The 21,062-nt window shown below is 37.8% G+C and overlaps 1 protein-coding gene across 3 annotated transcripts; it reads left to right on the forward strand.

The window, feature by feature from the left end:
- The first annotated feature begins 473 nt into the window (after nt 1-473).
- Nucleotides 474-19,636, forward strand: SLC25A16 (solute carrier family 25 member 16). 3 transcript variants are annotated; one of them, XM_069019010.1, is made up of 10 exons: nt 474-790; nt 2,955-3,063; nt 4,253-4,345; nt 6,503-6,636; nt 8,304-8,367; nt 13,930-14,051; nt 14,577-14,643; nt 15,366-15,528; nt 16,420-16,488; nt 18,060-19,636. In XM_069019010.1, the coding sequence occupies exons 4-10, from the start codon at nt 6,574-6,576 to the stop codon at nt 18,214-18,216; spliced, it is 705 nt and encodes a 234-aa protein (XP_068875111.1). In that variant the 5' UTR covers nt 474-790; nt 2,955-3,063; nt 4,253-4,345; nt 6,503-6,573; the 3' UTR covers nt 18,217-19,636. The 3 variants fall into 3 exon arrangements, with proteins under 3 accessions (XP_068875111.1, XP_068875109.1, XP_068875110.1); XM_069019008.1 differs by lacking the exons at nt 474-790; nt 2,955-3,063 and adding an exon at nt 3,261-3,408; XM_069019009.1 differs by lacking the exons at nt 474-790; nt 2,955-3,063; nt 4,253-4,345 and adding an exon at nt 5,345-5,552.
- Nucleotides 19,637-21,062: the final 1,426 nt, after the last annotated feature.

Here is a 21,062-nt window from a genome sequence, read left to right on the forward strand (position 1 = left end):
GTTTTGACAATGACTTCCTCATTTAGTCTTTCTTGGCCCTGGTTCTGTAGATAGTATCTACCTGCCTGATTGGCACTGAAAACAGGTTAACATCTGTAGGCATGCTGAACAGAGACACTTTAAGCCTTAACGCCGTTTTATGTGATTAAGGCCAGAAGGGACTACGATTTCATTTTCTGATACCATTATACAGGCCCATTGCATTTACTCTAAATAATTCCTGACAGATGTTCCTGACCTGCAGTCTCACCTGGGGCCTCCACCCACACACCTGATTCATGGGCCCAGGAACTCCATTTAAGCTCAGGCCTGGCCAGCCCATTGTTCCCTGTCTAAGCTAAGGTGTAGGTGTGCTTACTTTGGGTGTTGCTTCTGGTCTTGTGTATTGTCTGGACTTGGTTTCTAGATGAACCTTAGGCTTATCTCTAGCCTTGTTTTGAGCCTTATTTTCTCTTCCTTTCTTGCCTTTCTAGATGCTCCATAGACCTGCTTTGTGCCCTCCCTGCGACTCAGGCTGGAGCCTGTTCCCAGGGTCTGCTGCAGTGCTGTGCCCTGTCAGTGAAGATACTTCCTGTCCTGTGGTCATACCTCGCTCCTTACTTACCTCAGGAAGAAACACTTCTGCCTACTTGCTGACAGAGATAAAGAGAGCTTAAGATAGCACAGTGCCAAGGAACTGAGGTTTGCTAGAGTATTTATAATCTGCAAGCTGTGATTTTTGTGGCAGAAGAGGAATGAGTCTCATGTGTGGAAAGTTACATACTTCTGATGTCCTCAGATATGGTTTCAGGTAAATGAACAGACAACTAGACAGATGTTACTTCAGATCACTAATTAGTAAAGACCAGAAGCAAGTCTAAAGACTTAAAAAGCTTATGGTCCCAAGAGATATGATACCTGAGGGTAATTTGTACGACTATCCCAAAATAGGGCTTGGTGTACACCAGCATTTTAAGAATACTGAAAATAATATTTTTAGTAGTCACTGCTAGGAGGAGAGCTTACCTGACTTGAATCTTGAAAATCTATTTTAATTGATACATATTTAAAATATGTCTACAAAACCAAGCATCTTTAACAACAACAAAAAAAATCAGAAATAAATTGTAACAATTGCTAAAACTACCTACCTGCTTCATTTTTTTCCTTCAAATTTGTAGCTCTGTTTTTGAGTACTGTAATTTTAATGTCTTCCCCTGCTAACTGTTGATTTACTGTGGGAGGATGACATAGTGTCACACATGAGTATAACCCAAATGACATTAAAATTGCTGATGACTTTTAAGAATGGGTCATAAAAAAGATGTTACCAGAGAAACCCTGTAAAAAGTGTAAACACTTCAAGATAAAAAGATGAAGTAACAGCTAGGAGAATGTTACAATTTGAAGGTGCAAATGAACTACTACAGAGGCTAATGAAGAAAACAAACCTGAAAGCACTTTATACCAGCAAGTATTTAAAAAACTCCCAACAAAGCCATTCACGTAAAGCTCGTTTCTGAATTCCTTTGTGTGTCAGTATATCTATACAAGATGTTCTGTTTAGTTTTGTAATGCAAGCTTTTTACTGCTTTCCTAAACAGTATGCATGCATGGGGCACACCTCCCTAAATTATGAGGGTTGACAAAGCATCTACTTGAAATATCCTGTCTGTAGCTAAGAGAAGTAACAACCCATCTATGTGATTATTGATTTTTCTAGTCTGTGGTGAAACTCTAGAAACTTGATGACTTTCAGCTGTTAGCGCAGTTGCCGTGCTTTTCTGTGTGAAATCGGTAAATTAGATTCCTACAGCTGGAGCTGTTAACACAGTATGGTTGCTGTGGTGGGAGGAGGCTTTTCCTGAGCAGAAACCCAAAAGAATACAAACTGGGTGGAGAAAATGGCATCAGCAATGACTACAAAACCTGCTTCAGTAACTCACACAACAGATGCCTTTCCATTAGACTTAAAAATCAGAATAACTTTAACAAAAAAATATTAATTTTGCAGGTTTATTACAAAAGGTAAAAAGGCTTGAGAGTTTTCTCCTATAAAGAACTTATTTCATATTTTCTAGAAGAAATCTATTTTTTTTTAAGTTATTGGAAAAAATGAATAATGCAACAGCCATTTCCCAAATATATAAATGATGCAATGATCAAACAGAGCAAAATGAAGTTTTCTTGATTCTGAAGCATGCTTAATTTTAAGGAATATAATCTATTAAAGGGAAAAATTAGTAACTTCTCTTGAAGGCAATCTGACACAAGCAAGAAGCAAAAATATTCTGGTGATTTGATTGGAAAGTGATTCCTTTGATTTGTGCAAGCATAGAGATCTGTTTAACTGGGTTTCTTCATATTAGAAGACTAACTTTTTTAAAAGGCATATTAGTATATGAAATACTTGAAACCCAGATCAAGATGTACGGGGCAAAAATTATATGAGGAATAGGTGAGTAACTGCAGAAAACTAAGAGTAAAGCTGACAGCATGAGCTTTCTCACTAGACGGCATCAGGTATGCTCTCCCTCCTTGCTCCATGCACCAGCATTCAGAAGGTGTTTTGGTTTTTTTTTCAAGAGCTGAAAACAGAAGTTCAAATGCCCCCTGGAAAGCCCTATACAGTGTAGGCAACAGAGACATCGCAGAAAAACCTAAAAAATTGTCCAAAATGTTGACAGCTGCAGAATGATACTGTGTTTGAGCTTTCTAAATCTAAACCCGCTATTTTTTCTCTATTTTTTTTTTTTTTCAATATCTGTTTCCCTTTTTGATGCATTTTGAAACTTGCATACATATAATCATACTGAGTGTTTTTTCTGGGTATGAAACTATAATTGTAGACAGAAGAAATATTAATGTTCCAGCACGAAGTTCAAGTAGCTATTTAAACGGTTAAAAAGAAATCGATATATTTTATTGTATAACCTAATTAGAGCTCTTTAGGTTTTGGTTATGTGCACCCATAGGTCTAAATAGATGTTCGCGAAGTGAGTGGATGACTGTTTTTAAGGAGCAGCAAGCGATCCCCGGGGGCACTAATAAACCCGTTCCACGCCTCATCGTGCTCCGGAGCAGGTAAGGGGTGAGAAGCGGCCCCTGCAGCGACTCCGGCGGGGTTAAGCCGGGCCTTTCCCGCGGACAGGGTGTGGAGGGGCGGCCCGGCCGCTGACGCGATCCGCAGGCGCCGCGGCGTGGCCCGCCGGCCCGGCCGCGGCTCAGCGGGGCCGCCCCGAGCTCCGCCCCTGCGGCGCGGCGGGGGCACCGCGCTGCCCCGTGCGCCGCCCGCTCGCCGCCTGAGGGAGCCGCCGCCGGCACGGCCCTGCCCCATGGCTTCCCCGGCGGCGGCGGGGCCCGGCGCCGCGCTGCCCCCGGCCGCGGCGCACCGAGACTTCTACTGGCTGCGCTCCTTCATCGCCGGAGGTGGGTGCCTCGGGCGGGGGGCGGCGGACTTTCGTGTCGCTGTCCCCGGTAAAACTGCTGCCGAGTCTCGTCACCTGGGGAAGCAGGGAGCTCGCTTTTCTTTTTTCCCCTAATGGACTAACGCGGGTGACGCGGTGCACGCCAGTGACTCGCACGTGTGTCAGAACCAGCGAGGAGCCCCGGTCAGCCGCCAGTTAAATGTTCCCAGAGCCCAAACCCTCGTTGGGTACTCGGGGAGGGTGGGTTATCCCTGTCGTCAGACTCTTGCGGCTGTTGTTGAGGAGATGAAGGTGGTGTGCGAGGCAGCCTGGCAAACAGAACGCCGCATCAGTAACCTCTTAGAGAAAAAGCCTATTTATTCTTCCTATATTCTTCCCAGTTGTCTCAGCTCTCTGATTTGCTGGGGGTAGGAGAAGGTTGTATTTATTTAAAGCTTTTACATCATGCCACACTCTCTGTTGGATCTCGCTCTCCGAAGTAGCGCAGGGTACACAGGCAGACACGTAGCCCACCTCCTTGGGGAGATCAGCAAGGGCCCTTTTCCCACAAAAGGGAAGGAAGAAACAGGATGGAAAACTCTTGAGTAACTTTCAGGAAAGTTCCTTTTGCAATGACCTCTGCAGCTGAGACAGACAGTGGCCTGGGTTTCTGTAAACAGGAAAAGTAGCTTAAATGTTTTATTAATGCTTCAAGGGCTTTGTAGCATCTAATAGAAAGTGTTTACTTGTCATTCGGGCTTTTTCCAGTTCCTGACTGAGTTAACTACATTAGAAAAATCCCTTATTTAGCTGCTGACCTAAAGAACTTTCGTATTCTGTCACTTTTCTGTTTCTGTCTTGGAAAGGTGTTGCAGGATGTTGTGCCAAAACAACTACTGCACCACTGGATCGAGTAAAGATTTTGCTGCAAGCTCATAACCACCATTACAAACATCTAGGTAAGATGGCTGCTATGTGTCTAATTTTTGGTTTTAAATGCAACGTGTGTGGTTTGGGTACATTGATTTACTCGGTGATGAGGCTGATAAAAAAGGTGCTCATCAGACGGAAGGTTGTATCTGTCTGGTCAGGCTCTGTGCCATATTTTGTTACTGTTTGAAAAGAAAAACAAAGCCGTGTGTAACTTGTGGTATCAGTTGATGTATTAGAGACTGAGATGTCAGAGTAATCCTCAATAAGGCATGTAAAAGCTAGGCTTGATCTTCCCCTTACAGAAGCCAGCAGGAGATCGGTAATCACAGCTTCAAAGCTTGGATCATTTCAGTAAAAACTGTACTGCAGTGGGTGCCAGTTCCCAGGGGGCGTGGGGATCCCTGATTTTCCAAGAGTGCCATGGCTGGTGGGAGTTGGTGAGAGCAGCAGGTTTATGCCTGGTGTAAGGTGCAAATGATCTGTATTCAGCATCTGTGTTGCATCATGGTGAGAGCAAACTCACGTGTCCAGAACTGTTCTCTTCGGGCTGTAACAGTGCCCTCTTGTGCGGAGTCTTTGAGCCATTTCTGCCAGATGTTACTGAAATATGTCATAACTTTTGCTCCAAAATTTAAGGGTTGCAATTGTCACGGAAAAAAAATAAAGAGTTGGCTAATTTCGCATGTAACTAAACTTGTTTTTAACTTAGACACTAAAGATAATGTTTTTTAAAAGCTGAAAAAAATAAAACATTAAATCATAAAATTCAGTGGATATATATTCACTGTGCCAAAAAGGGAAACACAAGCAATGTGTTTTAGTAATATAAACCCAAGTATACACTGAAGTTTGCAGCCTAAGAGTTGAAGGGTGAAATAATTGGTTTGACTGAGATTTTAAATCCTCATTTTCGATTTGCTTTGTACTGTGCCATAGTTGGCTAGTAAAATCTTACGTTCTTCCCTATTTTGGGAGTCAAATATGATGCTGATTATTTGAAATGTGTCTGACTTGAATGTGTGTCCATGTTACATGTAGGCGAAAAAGGAGAATTATGTGGATGAGGTACCTGTAAGTGCAGAGACACGATGGGTCAGTTCATCAAAGTCTTCACTCTCTGTTTTTATACCTTTGCATTGTGGAGTTTGTGCCACGTGGATCTCAGAGCTTATGTCCTAGGAAATAGGAACAGTAACTCATCATTGCAGGATAGAAATTCTAGTCTTGGCATAAGTAAGTTCAGATGCATGTAATACGCATGACATCTTAAAAATAAATTACTGTAAAATATGTAATAATATATTCACATACAATGATATATTAACAAGGTGCACTAATCCATTCATATTCTTAGAACCCCAGAAACTAATAATTACTTGTTTGGTTTAAACTTCAAATGAAAGTTTGTTCGCTACTCTTTTTTTCCTGCCTGAAAACAAGATAAATGTGTCTTTTTCATGTTCCACTCTTAGTTATTTAGTAGTTGCATGTGAGTGAAAACTGTTTGACTGTCACAGTTAATTCTTTTATAAAATCAAAGTAGAAAGTGAATTTGACAGCAACTGTGCATAACTAATGTTTATGGTAAAACTATAGGTTTTGCCAAACTTTGTGTGATCTTGCATTATTTCCCACCTATTAAAAGGGAGCAGGATTGCTTCTTGTTGCAACAACTCTGAGACAAAGAGTGTGAGACATTTAAGTTGTAAGTAATGAGAGTCTTCAACATGTTTACTTGATTTCCTCAGTGATGGCATTTAATCTGCAATATAGCATGTAGCAATAGCAGTTTGTTTTGCCATGGTTTTAGACTTTAAAGTATTTACATATTTATTTATTTAGAATTGACTGAATTGCAAGACAGCCAGTTTCCTCCCTTGTGTTATTGCCATTAGGTGCTGTGGGTGGATAGTGGCATCTGCAGTAGGGTTGCTCACAGTCTGGGCAAGTCCTGGGGCCTGAGTGCAGAGGTTCACTGGGTCTGGGATATGAGAAAGCTGATAAAACTTAACCTTAAGCCTCTCCCTTCCAGCAGTGTTTGGGCAGTGAAAGTGGATTTTCCATAGTTACATGAGTAACATAATGCAGCCTTAGCTTTATATGCTTACTTTCTTTACAGTAGCATTTCTTTGTTTTTTCTTCCTTTCCCACAGTTTTAAATACCTCTTTTTGTATTGCTGCAGGAGTATTTTCTACGTTGCGTGCTGTCCCCAAAAAGGAAGGCTACCTTGGGCTGTACAAAGGAAATGGGGCAATGATGATTAGAATCTTCCCGTATGGCGCTATTCAGTTTATGGCATTTGACCAATATAAAAAGGTAGCTGAATTTATTGTTTTCCTTTTCTTTTTTTTTTCTGCCTGCAATAAATACAGACTTATTGAGTGATTGAAACTAACACTGAAATTTCTGGGTCTTATTAGTTAGCTGTACTTGTTTTCTAGATGTTGCTTAATTTTATCAGAACCTACTCATTAAAAATATCAGGGCAACAGGGAAGTTTTTGTAATGTTGCTTAAGGAAAAAGAAATTCACATTGATTTCTAAATGTTTGTATTGTTGAGAATAATACCCTTTCTTTTAATGAAAACAAAAGGTAATTTAAAGTCTGCTGCTATTTGTATTGCTATGAGGTAGCCCTTTGTGAATAATGTAGGAAAAAATGTAAAATGAAACATCTTTATTGTATTTATGTTGGAATTCCTAGTACTTGATGGATAGAATGAGTTAAACTTGAAAGTCTGTCTGGATATGACTGTTATATTTGACCTGACAAATTATTATGTCAGGCTGTAGATAAAAACGACCTTGAAGATAAAAATGCTCATTTCAGGGTTCTGCAAGATTTGTGGATTCCTTTCTGTTTTCCTGCATTTACCCTTTCATAATAAATCCTTGCAACATCTCATGGAGGTCAGTTGTTAGCATGAACATGTTTTTAAGCACTGCTGTTTGTGGTAAAAAATACCATTTTGCTACTAGAGAGGAGAAATTTCATGTTTGAAAGGTCAGATTTAGTACCCAGCCAAGTAAATGGTACAATATTTACTGAAGACAATGCGATTGAAATTGTCATTCCCTTCCCTAAGAGTAAATTTCAGGAGACTGATTCAAAGAAGTTACTGTAATGGGTTTTGTAGGTTCTCTTTTTTGTGCTGTAATCATGAATGCTGTTGATCTGTGCATGTTTTATGTGGTGTGGAATAAAAGACTGCATGCCATGCTTTATAATTGAAATGATTTATGAATCCGCAGTTTCAAGACACCAGTTAGCATTACAGCACTTTTCTTTATGTATTAATTGACCAGAAACCTTCACAGTATTTTGCGTGGGTATGTAAAAGAAAAAAAAATTCTTAAAGGAGGAAGGTATTAATTGATGTTTATAGCAGAAAGTGAAAGTCTCAGTTATTTGATAAAAGCCTGGAAACTAATTTCTAACTTCATTCCAGGCCGTAATTAAATCAGCAAGTTCTTGCTCTGAAATGTTTGTCCTTTCTCTCTTCCTTTTTATTTCTTCTTTTTTTATTTTCTTTTTTCTTTTTTATTTTAATCCAGTTAAAATCTTTATGGGAGTGTTTCACATGATGTGCATGTAAGAAAAATTGATTCTTCTTACTTTTCAACTGTGTTCAGTGTCCTTTGCTCTCTACATATTCAGTTTGCCTTGTTTAACACACATTAAATAGTAACTAAATAAACAATTAATCTGGTTTCTGAAGTGAACAGTACAAATACTTTCAACTTATTGTTTTGCTTTGTTAGTAGAATTTTAGTACTTTCATGTTTTTAATAAGAAGTTGGAAACAGCAGCAGTGTTAAAAAAGTCTTCTAACAGTAATTAAATGTTCTGGATTGAATTTGTAGCATTATAAATTTCTTGGAAACTGCTGCAGAGTTTGCACTAATGTGCTAATAAACTTCGTGCTGCGTATTTCCCTGTATTTTCTGATATCTGACTACTGTAAATATTCCATATTGTGTAGGTAATAAAGAAACAACTCGGAATTTCTGGGCATGTGCATCGATTAATGGCTGGATCCATGGCAGGTATAGTTTTGTACTTGGATTTCAGACATGCCTTTTGCTGAGAAGTTAATATTTATTTAGAGGATGATTTGATGTAGTGTTGGGTCGAACTCCTGCAAATTTGTATTAAGCAAATATACTAGTAAATGGTTAATTTAACATGGTTGCCTAATTGAAACCTGTTTGTCTAAGAGTATTCTCTAGAATATATTTCTGTGAGCAGTGAATTCTGTGCTATGTTGTGAAGCACAGTCTTTTTATAGCCTTTTATTATGACATTTAAAAAGCAAAAAAACCAGTGTAATCAATATGAAGTATAAAGCTACAGGTTCTGGTAGAATTGGCTCATTAGCCACTCTGCCATTGCTTCTAGGTTGAATATAAGCCTACAGAAACAGAGAGAACTGCAGCTTCTTAAATTAGTAGTTTCTTTGGATTTGCCAGAAGTGTCTGTACTTTTTCATGTCCAGCACAGGATTGTCATGATGCTCTTTAGGTCATATTTGTGAATGTTAAAATCTCTCACTTATTAATTAGTGATACAGCAGCAGAAAAGCCCATCAGTAAACTGCCAGTGTATAGTATGATTATATACTTGTTTTCCTCTTACTAGTCATTGAGTCAAAAGTAGCTAAGAAAAAACACGGGAAGGTAAGTAATAGTGGATTGAGTTTTAATTGAAGTGATTCTTCATGTGCTTTTAATTTGTAAAATAGGCTTAGTACTGTCTAGTGACAGTCCTTAAATAGTTATGGGTGTTCATACTTAGCTTCTTTTGGAAAAAGAAATCTTGGATTTTTTAATACTACCTTTAGATAAACTAGGAAGATCTCATTAAAATATTCTGGCTTTGTGTGGCACCAGAGGAAAAAGAAAGAGAATGAAATGAAACAATGAGAAGAGTCCTAAAAACTAAGAAAACCTATTTGGTAAGATATGTTCCAGAACTTGGCTGGCTTTCTATCTGGAAGAAGTAAAAAAAAAACCCCATTGGGTTGGTTTTTTTTTTTTTTTCTTCCTTTTTTTTCCTTTCCCCTGACTTTAACTGTGCAATTCACTCCTCCCCTCCCCCCCCACCAAGATGATTATTATTATTATTAGCTTTTCCAGGAGCTTTGTCAGAGACTGGGAACCTGACTTGGGAGGCGCTGTGAAAACACTGAATAATCAGCTTAACTCTGTCAGTGTTGGATGTGGTGGAATTCTTTGTGTAAATAAATTAATAGCATCTGGCATTGTTGTAAGCACCTTACTGGTTAAATCTGGTTTGTGTGGTTAGAGTAACAAAAATAAATTAATATACAGTGCTATCTGGCAACTACAATCAAATGAACTGCTTTGTGGTGTGTTTAAGTACAATATACTCAATAGTTTCATTTTTAGACTCTCAGAACAGGAACTGAGCTTGACTTGGGGGTGAAATGAACATAGCGGTCAAGTGTATATATATAGGGTGTCTTGGGGGATCACACGTGAGTGTCTTACTCTTTGTTTACTAGGTGGCATTAACTGCTTCTTGGGATATTCTTTAGATAATAAGAGGCAGAGGGTTTATCTTAAGTATATCGAGAAGATATGGGGGGAGGAGGCACTAAGAAGAGCAAAGTGTTTGAAATCTGGTACAGAAGTTTTCTAGGTTTGCAAACAAAAAAGACTTGAAAGCAGTTGGTAATATTGCTTTTCCTCCTATGCTGGCTCCAATAAAGGATATTTTTCTGTTTCTTCCATACTTAAACACTGAAGGAGAAGATGTGCTGCACACACCCCAGTGTTGGTGCAGAGTGGTCCTCACAGTTTCATGGGAAACAGTATTAAGAAGTTGAAAATAGATAACCTGTATTTCTTTTAACGTTTTTTCCCCCTCTACACCATCTAGCCAGGCAGCTGTCTGCTTTCACTTCTCTGTACCCACTGTACTTAAATCTTGCTTATGTCAGTGTTTCCAACAGGACTAGTGGTCAACAGACCACTTCAAAGTGGTGGGAAACATTTAAGTATCTTCTGTAAGTGATAAATAGGATCCAAAGCATATCCACAGGGGGAAAACAAGGCAGTGAGGATTCGGGTAGTGGAGGGAGGGAAAAGAAAAACCTATTGTAATGCATATATTTAAGGAGACCAAGTTAAAGTTACTGTGGAAACTCTAACTCTGAATTTCCTGAGTCTTGTGTGATTCAAATTTCAGCTGTAACACCTCATTAACAGAAAAATAGTGTATAGCTTCTTTTAAGGAAAGACAGAGCTGGGCAGAAGGGAAATCATAGAGGTTAGTGGGGTTTAGGAAAGAAAATTATCAAATAACAACAAAAATGAACAACTAACATTAAATAAAACATCACAGGATGATTTTACAAATTAATTTTTAAAAAGTTTTCTAATAGAAAAATCCAAATTAAAATGTGTATTTTAATGCACAGAAATGTATATTTCCTCTCCTGCACTTGATTAACTTCAAAATAACAAAGCCAAAAAAGACTAGATGTTATCTAGAATAAACTCAAGTTCCATTAAACTAATACAGAAAGTATGTTTTTGCTTTTAGCTTTTTACTTTTAGTAAAAGTGATTGAAAATAGTACTGATTTAGCCCTGTCTAGGAGGATATTGGCTGTCTCCATTTTAAATAGTATGTAATTAACAGTTACCTACTTCAGTCAGCATTTAAAAAGAATCTGGTCTAGTTCTTCAGATGCACTGTGGAGGGAAACATAGAAATACTAGGACTGGTAAGTTAGGCATTCTTAAACCTGTCTGGTAAATATTTTTTGTCATCAGCAGTTTCTCTGTGTGTAGTTTCTGAACCTTTGTTTTGTTCAGAAGATGCTACTTGGATAAATTTATCTTTATATTAGCTGAGGAACAAATCTTCTGCAGTTCAAGGCTGTGTCTTGTGCTTATTGCTCTTTGAGCTGTATTCCTCTGAATCTCCTGGCAGTGCTTAGTTTGATCTCTGGAGCTACTGATAAGTACAAAGAGCATGATACAGAGATCACAAGAACTTGCATACCAGCTGTATGCAATGTAAATGTATTTCACTTGGGTTTTTTTCTTGCTCAAGATAGTTTTTTATTTTTATTTCCAAAGAAAGAAAATTACTAAGAATGGAGGGATAGTAGGGAAATTGGGAGACCGATAAATCCCTGTAGAGCTAATCTCATTGTTAACTCCCAAAGCCTGGGAAGCAAATCAAGGACAGTCTAATCTGCTGCACTGTCACTTAGTCTTTAGTCTGTGTAACCCGGTATCGTGTCCCCAAGAGTGGTCAGAGGTGCTTGAGGACAATATGGGAAGTCTTTCCCTGTCTTCTGACTCAGCATTGGCAGTGAAAAAGTCTGCTGGTTTTGAGGAAGCGTCTCTTTGGAGAGCCGCTTCCCTGTTGTGATTATTTCAGATCAGACAATGGGAACTGCTTTATGTATCTCTTAACTGTTGATGTACTTTCAAGTCTGTCCTGTTTAACCTACCACAGGAGAGATTATTGGCTTGGCTATCACTAATGGGAATAGACTTTGCTTTTTCAAGACTGGAACTGAGCCTTAAGATGCTGTGCTCTGACTTCTCGTAATACTGTATTTAGGGAGCAGAGGTGAGATGAGTAATTTTGTAGACTCCACCACAATGGCTTTGTGTCCCACAGCTGACTGCCATTCCTCTTGGAAAGGATAGTGTCTCTCTTGAGCCCCAAAGGAAATCCTGATCCCTTGTATATACATTCCTTATATGAGCAGTAACATGCCTCTCCCAGTTGCTACAAGACAGCATATATTGTGGCTGATGTCCCAAATCCCATTTTTTTTTTCAGAATTCATGGCTAGAAGATTTTAAGAAAAAGTAAAAAAAAAAAAGTTTCTAATTAAATCCTTACTACATACGGTTTCTTTGTTTCTTTTTTTTTTGTGCTGTTTTCAGACTATGTTCACTAAATAGTGCATTGACCAAGCTCTTGGTTGATCTATTTGCTATCCTTTGTTCAGAGGAAGTTCTTGGATACATATCAGTGCATGAGTGGAAAGAGAAGTGGGGGTAAAGTCTGTTTTCTGAAGTGGGATGACTTTCTTGTGCATTCTTAAGCTCTGTAAAAGTGCTTCCCCCTCCCCCCCTTAATTTTTTTTAAACTGCTTGAATTAATCTATTTTATGGTATTTCTGGACATGTCAGGGAATCCATTAGGAAAAGGCTTTAGACTGAGGGATTGCATTTCATGTAGGTCAGTGGAAAGAGTCTTGAAGTTGCTTTAGCATTTTACAGCTTCCAACTTCTGAATCCTGTGGGTGAGACAACATCAGAAATAAACTGCAGATGTCTGCTTTTTGTTCAGAGGATTGTCAAAAATCTCCAAAAGAGGTGTTTTTGTCTTCTAAAATGAATTACTGGTGGGATACTCTAGAAACCCACAAAGTTGGCTCTCAATTGACAGTTGACCACTGTCAGATTTTTGGATAGTTCACTTAGAGTGTTGGTTTTTTTTTCCTCACCATGTAGTCCAGAATAAAAAGTGTGCTTATCTTCTGTCGGACCAAATTTAAAAAGTTACATTTAGCTAAATCAGAGCAGTTGGTAGAAAACAGGGCCAATCACAAACATTTTTACTTTCTTTTTTTCCTTTCCCCAGATTTTTTTTTTGTTTGGGTTTTATTTTTTTGGTGTTTTGTTTTTTGGTTCGTTTTTTTTTTTTAGGTGACTGTGGTGTATCATCAGAAAATGCTGTTGTTAGTCAACAGTTTTAACTATTCCCTCCAAAGAATTTGTCAGCCATTGAGTGGTTTATTTCAAAACCTAGCAGTTGGAAAGAATTCAGGTAACTGTTAGAATTGTTGTTTTCTGTACTGGAGATGTGTTTCCAAAATTGCAAGTTGGTCAGCATTTTAAGCCATTTTGAAGCAACTCCTAACTGGATGAGTCCTAAGAGTTGAAATTTTTTTCCATTTTTTTTGCATCATAAGTCCAGAAAGCTTTTCTGCTCAGTTTTAAAGTAGAAGTGCTGATGTAACAGGAACTATGAAAATGCAGAAATGCAACACAGTTGAGTATTCCTCATCAGTATGAACCTGGCTCTATTTTAAATGTAATTAGGGAATATTTAGTGTGTCATTAGAATAGGTTTAGTATTTTCAGATGCAGTAGATACGTGTATCTATACCCAGTAATCACACCAAATTCTGACAGAACCTTTTTGAAATAAAGCATGTAAATTTGGTGAATTTTTTTTTAATAGGGTAGGATTCAGTTTCATGGTTGCAATCCAGTAAAGCTGATGTACTTGACTAGCCTGATTCTTAGGAGCTATGAATTTCATTAAGATTGCTCAGGTGAATATAGTCAGGCCCATAAATCTTGGAAAATCTAGGCCTAGGTGTGCTGCTTCAGTGAACGCCAAGTACAAACAAATCCTTTGTGTGTTGCTGGGGTTAGTGTTCCTGTTTGCTGATTGTAAGTGACTTTAAGCGTTTCTTTAACAAAATACTTTGTATATGTTATTGTATTCACTATCACAAAAGGAAATTCTACTTTTCAAAATAATCCTAGAATCAGATAAGGTGTAGGTGAGTTTTGTTTGCTTGTTTTGTTTTTGTTTTTAATAAAGGTATTACAGCAGTGATTTGTACTTACCCTCTTGATATGGTTAGAGTTCGCCTGGCGTTCCAAGTAAAAGGGGAACACAAGTACATGGGAATTATCCATGCATTCAAGATGATTTACACAAAGGTATTTTTTCTTTTAATCTTCAATTCTGTCAAAGCAAAGTATGCTCTTTAAATAATGTTGCACTGCATTGAACATAATGGCTTAGTGCAAAATAACGTGACCTCGTTGTGTGCACTTTGAATTTTTAATGTAAGAAGTTATTTGGATGCTGCTTTTGACTTGGGCTGCTAAGTTGTAGCTAAGGCTCATGTAAGTGGGAGGTCAGAAACAGCGGAGAAGTTGCTTTTCAAGAGAAGTAGTAATGTTACCAAAAAGATTTGTGGAGGAGGGCTATGTATAATGCATAAATGTTTCCAGTTATGATGTTGGATGTAGATTTTTCTCCTTCATTTTCACTTATTTATCTCCTATGGAGCCAGTGTTGTCCCTTCAATTCTTCAGGCACAAGAACCAGAACATGACATTAGCTCCTTGGTGGTAGATGGTGCTAGTCAGATTGCTGTCATGGGACTCTGTATGAACAGTTGTGTAACTTCAGACACTTGTATTTCTTGCCACAAATGCTGCTGTATTTTTCTTTCAAAGGAAGGTGGTTTTAGTGGGTTCTACAGAGGGCTGATGCCGACTGTGGTGGGAATGGCGCCATATGCCGGTAAGTTAAAAACAGAACATGGCAATCTTTCAGCACTTACATGCACTACGAAGTTTGTTTAATATATTTGCACACCTAGTTAATTAGCTTCTGTTCAAATCATCTTCAATGGTGCTCCTTAAAAAGTGTCTTCAGTAGTCAAAGCCTAGCTTTTCTGAAATTTGGAGTTGAGAGTGAGAAAGGTAAACTAGTGGTTGTCTTTGCTTCCCAGTTTTCCCACAAGAAAGTGTGGAGGCTGTTTCTCTCAAACAGGAAGATCCATGGGAGAGGGCGCTCTATAAATGAAGCCTCAGAGCCTCCGTATTGGCTCCATCTCCTGGTGATTTTCCGTAAATACTCCCGCATGTAAAGCAGCGGTGAGGTGGACACCGGAGCAGAACAGCGCAGCTAAACTACACTCGTTTTTAAAAGCTGAGAGATGTCCCTCAGTTAGAAAGATCTTAGGAGCAAGGAAAGATTCCTGGCAGCGATCCACTAACTTAAAACTCGCAGTCTAGCTTATTTGAAGCATTCTTGTAGCGTTGTGTATAAACACAAATTCATTTGAACAGAAGTTACAGTAGAAGTTCAAAATACTGTTTATTTTTTTCCTGCTTAAGAAAAGTCTTCTAAAAGAACTGGAGAATAGTTTCATTTTGTAAATGCAGCTTTTTGTTTATGATGATACATCAACAAATAATTTGCTTTTCAATGAAAGTACATAAAATTAAATTTCCTTTTAGGTTTTTCATTTTTTACCTTTGGTACCTTAAAGAGCATTGGACTTGCTCAAGCACCTAACTTGCTTGGACGGCCTTCATTAGATAACCCCGATGTCTTAGTTTTGAAAACACATGTAAATCTGCTGTGTGGTGGCATAGCCGGAGCAATAGCTCAGACGATATCGTAAGTTTGGGTATGGGGTTGGTTTTCCTCTCTACAGCTGTTCATTCTAAAGAAACTTTTATCTGATACAATTTTATATAAGTGTAGTTATTAGTAAGGTTTTTAAATTAGTTAATCAAATACTGAAATTCAGGTATTTCCAATTGTTTCTTTTACTAAGTATCTGTTTAATCTTTAGGGTCCTTTAAGAGATATCCAATGAGTTGTTTAAACAAATTCAGGCAAATCTCCTAAAATCCACTGGAATTTTTTTAGTAGCAGTCTTATTTCTTAGCTTATTTGGAAAGCTAAGAAATTTTGACCCTGAACATAATTTGCAGTATTTTATTATTCCAATTTACTTTCAAATCTATGTAACATGTGAAGCCATAGGATTAAAAAAAAAAAAAGACAAGTCTTAGATACTGTATTTGCCATTTTTATTACTTTGCTTGCTTTTTCCTTTCCCATTCTGTCCTTGCTCTATTTTATTTTGTCCATAAAATAAGGTAATTTAATGGACTTATACGATATGGATTCTTCACTAAATCACTGCATTGCAAATATAATTGTCTATTAATCCTTAAACTGTTAATTTTATTTTCAATACTGGGGTCTTCTCCCTTCAGCATTTTACAGATTGTTCTATACTCTCATCTGATCTTCATGTGTCTTCCTTACTAGTGCCAAATGGAATATATTAAGAGCTCTGGTTTGCTGGTTTTGGTTGTGTAAGGGGATTCTCCCTTTTTGGAGAACTTCCAGCTGCGTTAAGAATCTAAGCTGGATTCCTGACTCACTGAAAAGGGATCTTGAAGGTTGCACATGGACTTCTTTGTATTCTTGTTTAAACAATATTCAAACAGTCATCACACATCTGGTTGAACTGCTGTTTAAATATCTTCTCTGTAGATATCCCCTGGATGTAACTCGTAGGCGAATGCAGTTAGGAGCAGTACTCCCAGACTCCGAAAAGTGCCTGTAAGTATTTCCTTTTCATCCATAGTAACTGTGTTCTTGGATGTCTGAGCAAAGTTCAGCTCTTAATTTTAAATCTTAAAAATAAGAAAACACCCGCCCCCCCCGCCCCCTCCCCCCAACTACTATGTTATTATTTCTTCATTCTTTTAATAAGGAAGTTTCCACACAGACAAAAGCTGTCATTATCAATCTGGAATTAAAAAAATACCTGAAATTACAATGGCACCCTTGTTAATAATCCTGTGTTTGTATTGTAAAATGGTTTTTTTTGTATTTTAGTGCAACTTGTGCTACCTTTAAATATCAGCGAAATCTCTTAGGAGACCAAATGCTTCTACTGAAATGAAATTGTTTCAAAATGTATTTTAATGGTGCAGAATCTGTTCCATAAATTGATTTTGCATAATACAAGTTTATTTGAGCTTTTTTGTACTGACAGTAATCTCCTACACCCCACACATTGTTGAGGTTCCTCCAGTAGAAGTGGAAGCACTGTAATAACTTAAACCATAATAGTATTAAATTAAGCTCTCATCTTGAAAAACTTCCTGAGTTTCAAATTGTCTCAATCAAATTCGATTCTGGGACAGTTTTCTGTTGCTTAGTTTCAATCTTGTGGAGTTGTGTATGTCTGAATCCAGTGCAATGCAGTGTGAACCACCTGCATGGAAAATTGGGTCCTACCAAGAGTAGTCTGAGTGACCAAACACAAACAACCTCGTTTGTTTCACAAACAACCTTGATGTTGCTTAAATATGAAGGTTCTGTTTGGTTTTCTTTAGCAGCCTTTTTTTTTTTTTTATTTTGCTTGGCTATTTTCCACTCCTGATAATTTAAAAATAAAAATGTGTTCATTGTTCTCAGGGTTTTATTTTTTGCATTTGTGGGGACTACTTTTACAGAAACAAGGCTTCCCAATTTAACAATTTTATTGTGGTTGTGTAGAGAGCTGTGCCTTGAAGGAGAGACACATATATATCTTTACAGGATGTGAGGATAAAGCAAGCAGGAAGTCTTGAAGCTTTGGAACATATGGAAGATGTTCTCCAAGGGCACTGTCTTTGAGACCATGGAAGTACCAAGCACCTTAAGTGCTTTCCATTTAATGTTTGTTTGCTTAGTTTCAATACAAGTATCTGAGGAAAATGCTCTTTGCATATACAGTGCAATTTCTGCTTTTAATAAGGTCAAATATTATATACTTAGGTTATTATTTGTAAAAGGAGTTGATGCTTCTCAGGTCCTTCCTGCCAGTTAGGCAAGAGCATGAATGTCTGGAGCCATTCTGGTGTAAAATATCTTAATATGTCTTGTAGGGCAGGTGTTTTCAGATTGACACTTGTTTAGCTGGGACTGCACCATCCTCTTCAGATTCCCAGCCCTTGGGCCTAAATTTCTTGTGGAAACTCAGGTTGTCTTTTTAGTCATATACGGCTTTGCTATGTGGAATGCCATGGGTTTTTCTCCATGGATCTCTTAAAACCGAAGTAAAAAGTGTCTTGTATTTAAAGAAAATTATTTTGATATTGAATGTGTGTATCCACTAATGATTTGAGTTCTTATTTTTCCAGTACAATGTTGCAGACACTGAAATACGTGTATCAACAACATGGAATACGAAGAGGACTATACCGTGGCTTATCCTTAAATTACATTCGTTGTATTCCTTCCCAGGCTGTGGCTTTTACCACATATGAACTTATGAAACAATTCTTGCACCTCAACTGATTCTTTCTTTTAGAAGACTTTTCTGTAAAACTACACTATCAATCCTCAAATTATACTGATGAGTAAATTACTTGAAGTTTAAAAAAAAGCTTTCTGTTACTGTGGACCTGCTGTTGTCTGACACCTTTATTTGCCAAAATGTGGTTAATTTCCTGGAGTCAAAACCGGGTGACACATCAAGATAACATTAGCTAGCTCTAAACACTTTTTATGCACTTGATCTTCTTGGCTTCATTAGATGAATTTTAGGAATGACAGTTTTGGATATGACACCCATGTTTTATACGGTTCCTAAGCCGTTAGTTGTTTAGCTTTATCACCATTCCAGGAGTTACATGCTGCTGATTATGCTGCTTTTCAAGCTAGTAATTAGGTATCTCTTGCTCTTTAAAAATTAAATGGAATAAACTGATTTGAACATAAGGCAGTGATTTTGGTATTCAGATCCTTGGCAGGTCTGTAGAAGCTAAGCTTGCAGACCACACTTTAAGCAGCCTTTCATTCTTTCTCTGTACAAGTTTTCTGTATGCAAGAACAATGCATATGCCTTCACATTGGTACACAGGAAAGTCTCCTCAGACATTTAAGTTAGAACCAGCAAGATGGATTTAGCAGTATTAGAAATCTTGCAATTTGGAAACCAGTTTCTTGGCATATGTTCTACTCTAAGAAATGCTGTACTACACAAATAAAAGCAGGGGGGAATTTTATGGGGATGAGTGCTAGAAAAGATGTCCTTGTGGCAGGTAGTAGGGGTCTAATCTTAGAGAGCTTTTCTGTGGAGCTGAATCTTCTTGATTTATTCTTGGTTTATTCAAGGCTGAGTATGTTACATACTTTCTAGTACTAGCTGGTATAAACAGGTTTTTCCCTACTTTAAACCATGGTGACAAAGAAGACTGCATGCTGCTGCATTTACTTGTTTAGGCATATGGGCCATATCCAACCTCACGTGGAAAAGAAAATTAAGATTGTATTGGAGTCTGTAGGTGTGTGTATGTACTGTTTCTGAAGTATGGTATGCAATAGACTATTGCATGTTTGCCTCCTCCTACAATTCCTTTTCTGGAAGGAATTATTTTATACATGATTTGCATTGGTACTCTTGATTTTTACTCACATGATTCAGGAAACTGTAAAGCATTTACTTCATGTAAGTTATTTATTTATTGTAAATATTTTAGCAGTGTCTTCTGAGAATTGGCAATGGTTATGCTAAGTGGTGGATGGTAAGAATGATCTGCTTAATTTTGACACATTTAACAAACTGGATTTTCAGCTATATATTCAATATCAACTTCTGTGGCTCAATTTTTTCCCCCAGTTTCATAAAATTATGTATTTCTTTGAAATTTACAGCGTAGCTATGGACAGAGAATGAGATGTATCTGGATATATTTTATTAAAATTTTTGAGATAATGTCTGTGTGATTGGTATATGTTGCAACCAGAAGGAATACATGTTTCTGGAATTATCTGTATGTTTGCCCTAATAGGTAAATATGCACAACATTGTTATTCTTACTTAAGAGACAAGAAGTATGCTTCTTCATCTGATCTATAGTTTCACATAAAGGAAATCTAACCAATATCACAGCAAATTTTTACATTTTAAAGCTCTTGCAGTAGCGATAAATCCACTGTATTAGGAAAACTAAAGTGCCTTTCTTTTCTCTGTGTTGTTTTGCTGTGTGGGCAAAAAAACCATCTTCTCAGATGCCAGTTCTTTTTCATGTGAATACTGTTAGGAATGATTAAGAGTTTTACATTTTAATTCTCCTGCAAGGGATATATTTGAGGAGTGTCATAAGTTAAACAGTTGTTGTGCAGAATAAAGTAGAACCCAGCATGTTCATGTTTGAGAGAAAAAGAACATAAAAAGTATCTCCTAAATACTTGAGGTATTGAATGTGAAAAACATTCCTACTTGATGGAACTGTGCTGTATTTTCAGAATTAGTTTTTCTAAATAAAATTTAACAGTGTATGAAAGTGTTTTAATATTAATTCCTGAATCTACACAGTTAAACTTGGAGAATGCTGATGTATCTTAAAATTGTAAACATTTTCACAACCACTGATGTCAGAAAAAAGAGACGTAGTCTGAACACTTCTGTCCAGGTTTTGGCACTAGGACTCTCCCTAGAGATTCCCCAGACTGGTTGAATTTTAGATAACTTCAAAAAGATATTTAAAGCATATTTTGTACTTCATAAACATATTCTGTAGAGATATTTCTTTTCTGTGTATGGGAGATGTATAAGCAACATGGAAGAGACTACGGAACACAGGTTTAGCAAGTGTTCAAAGAATTTATGTAATCTCTTACACCACATTGTGACTGCATTTAATAGTATCAACATGTAGCTGTTAAATTATAATTAAGCTTCTCTTAGAGAATAATGTTGCAGTGGTAAGCAACATTAATGTAGTTTACTGCATATATTTCAGGACTATCCCAAATAAAATGGAAGTGGCTAACTTAATAGTGTTCTCACCTTTTAAAATTCATCAATTTGAAGTTGATCCTTCTGGTGGAATGTCTAACGATGGGCCAAAACTCTCCTCTTTGCAGCAGAGACCTTCAGTATCATCTCAGAAAGCCAGGGACAACACATCTTTTATGAGGGGAAAGGTTTGACGCTCGGGCTCAGATTGGCCCATAAGCATAGTGGGAGCAGGAGGCGCGTCTAATATTGCCTCATAGCACCGCACCAGTAGCAGAAGTGGGGTCGGGGGAGGGACGGGACTTGAAAAAGTGGAAATAAACCCGGGGCACGGCTGAGAGCGAGGTGGCCGTCCCTCACGGCGCGGGCCCCGCCCCTCCCCGAGAGGTGGCGCGAGGAG

Source organism: Aphelocoma coerulescens, chromosome 6 (assembly GCF_041296385.1).
Source record: "Aphelocoma coerulescens isolate FSJ_1873_10779 chromosome 6, UR_Acoe_1.0, whole genome shotgun sequence".
NCBI lineage: Eukaryota > Metazoa > Chordata > Aves > Passeriformes > Corvidae > Aphelocoma > Aphelocoma coerulescens.